At 45.6% G+C, this 8,228-nt stretch overlaps 1 protein-coding gene across 1 annotated transcript; it reads left to right on the top strand.

Annotated features, from left to right (window-relative positions):
* The first annotated feature begins 5,350 nt into the window (after positions 1 to 5,350).
* Positions 5,351 to 6,726, top strand: LOC144120191 (uncharacterized). Its single transcript, XM_077652611.1, has 2 exons — positions 5,351 to 6,555; positions 6,711 to 6,726. The coding sequence occupies exons 1-2, from the start codon at positions 5,627 to 5,629 to the stop codon at positions 6,724 to 6,726; spliced, it is 945 nt and encodes a 314-aa protein (XP_077508737.1). The 5' UTR covers positions 5,351 to 5,626.
* The last annotated feature ends 1,502 nt before the right edge of the window (positions 6,727 to 8,228 follow it).

Here is an 8,228-nt window from a genome sequence, read left to right as displayed (position 1 = left end):
CTTAATTACAGTACGTGTAGGCGACGTGATTGCATCAGACCGGAAAGTGCGTCTCCGCAGCTCAGGGCACGAACATGCTTTGGAATAGGACACTGACTTGCAAGGCGCGCCAACTCCCATGGACGCCCATGCATTTGGTGGTTGACAGCTCGACCCCTGACCGATGCCTGACGTAATTCACCAGTATCAATTCACTACTCGGCCCCCAGGTTAGAACGCGACAAGTACGGCACTTTTGCGACAATTTGTGGGCCCACAGTCTTTGAGACTGAAACGGCTCATCGAGAAGGTAATGTCATCTCTCGGTGGGGTATATAAGGCAAGGCGAGCACCACGCTTGCATCTCGCTTTCTGTCAGCTATCGCGGTGTAGAGAAATCCTTTCCGCTAGTTAGAGTCACGTGACCTTGCAACGTCATCGACCTCTTCGTTGATGAAAACACCACATTTGCTCAAGGATGCGGATACTTATGCATACGCATCAAAAGGGTCACCGAACAAAGGGTTCTCACGGCGGTTCTCAGTGATTAGTTTTTCTGTTCACAATTTTAATAACTCTCGTCCGGTGAAACCAACTTGTAGCCTTCTTTTAAGTTTAAATGAATTTTCGAGGTATTTTTCGCGTAATGTAGAGAATCTATTGTACCCTTTGATTGTTTTTTTGTGTATAATATGATTACTAAGCGGAAAAAGTTTTTTTTGCATTTATGTGAGTATATTCAAATAATTACTCCAAGCATAAATAGAAAGGCTTTGTTTTGAGTATTTATGTATAGAGAAAAATGTACAAAATTAAAATCAGTTTAATACACTATGTTCGAGATGCATTCTTAGAAGAGCCTTTTTGGCTAAGGCTGATGTGCAAAACAAATGAGATCAGCGTTTTTCAGCCACATGGAAAATTGTCGTCACGTGGTCTTCGATAGAAGCTTCACTCGTTGCGCTATCGTTGACAATGCTTGTTCAGCCGTAGAAGGCTCCAATGTACGCTGCGAGAGCTTGTGATGAAGATTATCGGATGTCTTTGCTTTGTTTTTGTTTCTGTAACATCAAAGGAATCCTATTGCACTTTAAGACCATTCATTGTTAACATTGGATGATAGATTTACGTTCGCCTGTGTCGATACTGAATAGTGCCATTAAGTCCATCTAGCTCACGAGCAATACTGATTACGGAACTGAACCACTTCTGTAGACCTGTTTATTGTTTTCAGATCGGTTTGAAAAAGCGCTGCAGTGTGTCATCGCAAACGGCTCTGGCTGGAGAAACGCGCTTTGCCATCGTTGCATTGCGTAGGTTTGCTACAGCGTTTCACCGTTGGAAGGCCCGTCGAAAAGGGTCCTGTAGTGGCATTTACGATCAATCTTCTTTTCCTGTCAAAAGATTTAGACGATACAGATCGCGCTTTCGAAAATAGTTCACGAATCGTGAAGGAGTGCGCACACACCGTGCAGAAACAAGAACTCCAGTGTTCCTTAAGGCCTCTATCTACAAAATAATGCATTCCCTTGTACTCCAGCACTCACCTCTGACAGTGAAGCTTGGAAGGTAACAAAAGAGATTGAAATCAACTTTAGCAGATTATGGCGAGTTGTGCGAAGTATTAATGATATGCACGAAGTAGTGAGATAGGAAGATAGTTGAGTCAGTGAGGGAGCTATTGAAAGTTAGTCACATCTAGCGATTATCGTGAACATGTAATGTACTCAGACAGGCATGTAATGTAGGTGATGTATACGTGCATTTAGACAGGCATGTAGGTTCCATTAGGCCAAGGGGTGAACTCGAGGAGTAAGGAAGATTAAAAGTGAGGGAGGCAGAGAGGTGGATGGATGAGATTAGAAAGTTTTCAGAAGCATAGTGCCGTCAGATTGTTTTCAGTAGCTTAGTGGCGCCCTCTGGGCTCAAGTCGAGTCGCGGTATGTTATCATTAAAGCATTTATGTTTTGTAGGCTTCGCCCTATGGGCTTGCCGTCGCAGCTACGCGGCACGGCCTCTAAAGCACTCCATGCGACATTTGGAGCTCAGGTCCATCCATACCTGCTACTTCTCCCGAGTAGACGAGAGAACGGCCGTTACCATCAGCCTTCCTGGCACTGGGTTCACGGTCTTCAGAGAGTGGGGCGCGCATCAGATTTGTTCTTACGAGTTCCTTGTAAACGTATAACTTTCAGTATAAATCAAAATAGACGAATAAAGATACTCATTAGGCAGGAATAATATGAAACATTAGCCAGGAATACTATTTAACTCAGAATGTATGAACAGTTATTTACCACGTGCATTTATAGTTTAACAGATGGGCATCTCGAGCCGCCTTTCCTACAAGATATATATATATATATATATATATATATATATATATATATATATATATATATATATATATATATAGTTAAAGGAAATGAGGGGCCCGTTTGACAAATTTATGAAGGGAGCCAACAGTCACCGAAACCAAGGTACATAGGGGAACGTTAATTTTTTTTTAATTATTAATGTGTTATGCTTATCAGTGGGATAATAATTACTTAAAGAAAATTACTTATAAAGCAGCAGAAAAAACAACCATGCCGCCGGTGGGATCCGAACCCACGAGTCCGAATATCGCGTCCGGTGCTCTTACCAACTGAGCTACGGCGACGGCTGTCCAATCTGCTGCTCTCGTGGGTATTTATGTTTACTGGGTGTAAGCGAGCCTTGAGAGTGTTCACCAGCGCCACCCTCGACCATAGCGGCGGACGTAGCACGTCCTGTAATACCGCGAGCGTGACGTAGAACGTCATCTAACGGTGAGGGCGGAAACTGTGCGAGAGCCCTCTTATGCTAACTATGGCATCAGGACTGCCAGAACCGAGACCCTCGTGAAGCTATTAGCAGACAAGTTAAAGGAAATGAGGGGCCCGTTTGACAAATTTATATATATATATATATATACCGGCATTCCACCAAGTATTGCGCCTGTGCTGTAACCCCCATCAGCACAGGAGGGTGGCTTGACGAGAAGAGATAAAGAAACAAAGAGAAGGTGCCCAGACTAGACACGTGGACGCCGCCAGCTATACCTACCGTACAGCAATGGTGCCACCGCGGTCAATGCTATCCAAATAGATATCACCAGCGCTACCTTCAAGAACTGAATAATGACGGAAGCCGAGGAGAAAGCGCTAGCTGTCACCATTGGCGAACCATATAGCAATGGTGGCCACAGTAGTTGTTGCTATTCATATTGATATCACCAGCGCCACCTTCAAGACCTGCGTTATGATGAAAGCCGAGAAGAAAACGCTAGCTGTCACTATCGCCGAAAGCAACCGACCGCATCGATCAATGGGAAATATTTCCAAATAACACAGGGGCTAACGTAATTACACCGACAGAAAGACTACGAAATAACACAGTCAAATCAAACTTGATCACATGCACCTTACGTCACCTGGGTCCCGCGACACGCCGTCCTGACTGGAAAGAAGGTAGCCAACGCAAACGCTGGCCAACTACCAACCGGGCAGGTGACGGCAAACGAGAATCCGCTAAAGTCTTAAAGACGTAAGGTGTCATCCTGCAGCGTGTACGAGGAGGAGGCCAATGCTACCAAACACCTTCCTTAAAACTTAGGAGCGAGAAGTTGGTCCCCTAGAGACATTTGCAAATCTTGATATTTCCAAACCTATTTATTTACACAAAGCTCACCCGGCCAGTACGTCCCATAGGTTGCATAATAGGGCTCTCGCACAGTTTCCGCCCTCGCCGTTAGATAACGTTCCACGTCACACTCGCAGTAATACAGGACGTGCTATGCCCGCCGCTATGGTCGAGGGTGGCGCTGGTGAACACTCTCACGGTTCGCTTACACGCAATAAACATAAATACCCACGAGAGCAGCAGATTGGACAACCGTCGCCGTAGCTCTGTTGGTAGAGCATTGTACGCGGTGTTCGGAGAATGATCGAAGTATGATTCTAATATCATATTCTATTATTCTATTATTATTGTAGTCAGCACTACAAATAAAAAAATACATTCCCCTATGCCCCTTGGTTTCAGTGACTGTTGCCTTCCTTCACATATATATATATATATATATATATATATATATATATATATATATATATATATATATATATATATAAAAAATATATATATATATATATATATATATATATATATATATAGATATATATATATATATATATATATATATATATATATATATATATATATATATATATATATATATATATATATATATGTGTGTGTGTGCGTGTGTGTGTGTGTGTGTGTGTGTGTGTGGGTGTGCGTGTGTGGGTGTGTGCCTGTGTGTGTATGTGTGGAACGAGTTTATGGTGTCGATAGCTGTGATCGATACACAAAAGAAAAAAAACTGCGCAGCACGCAGGCTTTAGCAAGTATCACCTAACGCGTTCGCGTTGTAGCTGTACACCCCCATGTACACGATCTTGGCTTTGACCTCCGCCACCTCCGTTTTCTCAACTTCCTCTAAAGCGTGACCATTTCGGATTTAGCGATAGTAAAGGCATACTCACGCTCCCGAGAGAGGCAAGCGACACGATGGATCACGCAAAAATTTTGTCCGACTACTTCGTCGAAAATGCACTGTGAACGCTCTATTCATGCACGAGGCTGAATATCGCTGAAAACGTATTTATTTTTCTGCGATTGCGCTTTTGCTGTACCACCGCGACGCAGATAGCTGCATATTCTCAACTGAGAGCACAATATACCGTAGACTCGGCGTGTCCATCGCTGACTGCTACCAAGAAATTAGCGGCGACAAAAGCGCGACGACTGGAGCTACCTCCGTGAGCAAGAGGTGCCGTCCTGATAAATAATGGGAAAAACGCCAAGGTCCTGACACCTGTAGTAATGGATAAAGAAGGTTCAAACACGTTTCCGATAGTCATAGACACCGGCGACACAGGAACACTTCGCCTTCTCCACGGCAGATTCTGTAAAGACGTTGGTCTCTGAGCGCAATTTTAATATCGAAAATCACACCGTCAACTCAAATTCGGTCTGATCGTCTCTGGCGCCCTCAAAGAATGTCAGAATTAAGTCCTTAGTGTCAAAGACGCGATTAGCCGCCCACAAACCAGCGAGAAGTTTCTCAAAAGCAAGCTTTGCACGGACCTCCACTCATAACATGTTGCCAGACTTCGCAACGCATCCTGAAGTTGAGTTTGCTTGTGAATAATATGTCTACAGACAAAAGGAAATAACGTTTGTTATTGTGATAGCGTGAGCACCTAGCGAGCCGCTGACGTGTCATTCCGTGCTGCTGAGAAGCTGCGCACGGCACGCTATCGGCGCACTATACGAACACCATGCTCTTGGCAATAAACGTTTTTTAGTTCTGGACCTTCGTCGATGCTGGTCGTAGTTATTTCACTGGCGACGAGGATGGGATCCGTCGGGACTGGCCTGCCAAGCGTGTCTGGGCAAGATCGGACGACGCACATCGGAAGCCACTAACGCGGACTGCAAGTGGCTGGCGGCCAGGGGCAAGCAGCTGACAACGGATCCTACGCACCAAGCAAGACATCGACACGATAAGTAACTGCACCGAAGCGTTGTTACGTTTACGTTGTTACGTTTGTGCACCGAAGCGATGTCGCGTCTTGGCAGAATCGATGAGTACGACCCCAAGGTCCAGAATTTTGATTCTTACTTGGAACGGTTTGAACATTTCGTCAGCGCCAATGAGGTCTCGGAAGCAAAGAAACTGTCAGTTTTTCTAACAGTACTTGGCGCAGAGGCGTATGAAGTCCTCAAGAACCTGGTAGTTCCAGCGCTTCCCGGTGAAAAGACTTTCGCTGAAATCAAGATTCTGCTGAAGAATCACTACAGCCCGCAAACTTCAGTCATTGCTGAAAGGTGCAGGTTTAACCGCCGAGTTCAACTGGAGCAAGAGAGCGTAGAAGATTTCGTTCTGGAGTTAAAACACCTTGCTCGGAAGTGCAATTTCGGAGACTTTCTGCAGGATGCCTTGCGAGACAGACTGGTAGCAGGCATTCGCAATGAGGAAACTCAAAGAGCTCTGTTCACCACGGAAGGCTTAACATTTCAAGGCGCATGCAAAATTGCGCTGGATAGGGAGTTGGCCACACAGCAGGCCGCGCTATTGCAACAAAGAGGTCGCAGTGAGGCACTCAACGCGGTGGGAACGCACGAGAGGTGCGACCGAAAGACAAAAGACTCAACGCGAGGAAAAAGTCAAAAACAGAAGTGTAGCCGCTGTGGCAAGGCGCATACTTCAGACAGCTGTTGGTACAAGAGGTACAAGTGCAGACGGTGCTCGAAAGTGGGTCATCTTCAAAATATGTGCCAGGCAAGCCGTGAAGAACTAAAAGCGCATCTAGTATCCGAGTCATCGGAAGAGGAGTCCACGTTATACAGTTGCGACGCTACGCCTTCTAAGAAGAGCTATGTTGTGTCTGTGAATGTTGAAGGCCACGACCTGCCAATGCAGGTTGACACCGGTGCTGCTGCGACTGTTGTACCCGAAAGCGTGTACGCCGCTAAGTTGTCGCATGTCAAGTGTGAGCCAACGAAATTGGGGCTCAAAACTTATACAGGTGAAGAAATGCATGTGATCGGTCAATGCAATGTTACTGCTCGCTATGAAGGTCAGTGCGCCGTGTTACCTATTGTTGTTGTGCGTGAGGGTGAGCGCAATCTGCCTATACTTTTAGGCAGGAGCTGGCTTGAGAAGTTGCAGCTTAACTGGAAATCTCTTTTCGCCTTGAGCATTGACGACAGGGTGTTGAAGTTGCATTCCAAGTTCCCTAGTGTATTTTCTTCCACTTTGGGAGCGATTAGGAACTATGAGGCAAAATTGGTTCTGCAGCCAAAGTGCACTCCTGTGTTTTGTAAGTCCCGGCCAGTACCCTTTGCGTTGCGAGAAGCGGTAGAAAAAGAACTGTCTGACCTTGAAAAGAAGGGTGTAATCGAGCGAGTAACGCAGAGTGAGTGGGCAACTCCCCTCGTAGTGGTTCCAAAGAAGGAAGGTGACAAACTAAGGTTGGGTGGCGACTTCAAAATCACGCTCAATCCGGTCCTAAAAACGGATCACTATCCATTGCCCCTACCGGAAGATTTGTTCACAGCCGTTTGTGAGGGAAAAGTGTTCTGTGTGCTTGACTTATCATCAGCATACCAGCAGGTGATGCTAAGCCCGGAATCCAAAGCAATTGTTACAGTAAACACGCACCGGGGGCTCTATCGGTACAACAGACTTCCCTGTGGTATAGCGAGTGCCCCGGCTTTAGCAAAATGGTGGTTTGAGCTAGTTGGCTTTGTTCCAATCTTTAATGGATAAAGTCTTGATGGGCATTAAGAATGTAGGTTGCTACATTGACGATGTCATTGTAGCTGGCCAGGACATAGATGACTGCGAAAAAACACTTGAGCTAGTTTTGCAACGATTGAACGAATACAACATTACTGTCAAGGCAGAGAAATGCAAGTTCTTTCTAAGCTCAGTGTGTTACCTCGGGCACAAGATAAGCTCTGAGGGGATACATCCCACTGAAGGCAAAGTGAAAGCAATCGCCCGTGCTCCTGAGCCGGCGAATGTCACTGAGCTGAAAGCTTATCTAGGGCTACTGAACTACTATGGCAAATTTTTAAACAGCCTAGCGTCTGTAGCAGAGCCATTGTACAAGCTACTTCGAAAGGGAAAGCGTTGGGTTTGGACGAAGAAATGTAGCGATGCGTTTGAGGCCACGAAACAGCTCCTTATCAGCAGCCGAGCGCTCACGTACTACGATGCACGCAAACCTCTGTTGTTGCAATGTGATGCATCAGCGTATGGTGTGGGAGCGGTCATTTTTCATGTGTTTCCCAACGGCCAAGAGCGTCTAATTGCATTTGCTTCGCGTACCTTGACACCTGCAGAAAAGAACTATGCGCAGTGTGAAAGAGAGGCTCTAGCTCTTATTTTTGGTTTGCAGAAATTCCACAAGTTCTTGTATGGCAGGAAATTTGACTTGTACACGGACCATCAGCCACTATTGGGAATTTCGGGTCACAACAAAGCCACGCCAGCATTAGCAGCTGCCAGACTACAAAGGTGGTCTTTAATTATGTCTGCTTACCAGTTCACTCTGAAATACCGCAAGGGAACTGAAATTGAGGTGGCTGATGCTCTGTCAAGATTACCTACTTGTGGTTCTGCTAAAGCAGAAACTGCGGAATGTCTGTTTTCGAAT

Source organism: Amblyomma americanum, chromosome 2 (assembly GCF_052857255.1).
Source record: "Amblyomma americanum isolate KBUSLIRL-KWMA chromosome 2, ASM5285725v1, whole genome shotgun sequence".
NCBI lineage: Eukaryota > Metazoa > Arthropoda > Arachnida > Ixodida > Ixodidae > Amblyomma > Amblyomma americanum.
The sequence above is the reverse complement of the archived record's forward strand: the minus strand, read 5'-3'. Positions and strand labels throughout refer to the sequence as shown.

Coding starts and splice junctions, on each gene's coding strand:
- LOC144120191 (XM_077652611.1), top strand. CDS start 5,627: ATGTCGCGTCTTGGCAGAATCGATGAGTACGACCCCAAGGTCCAGAAT.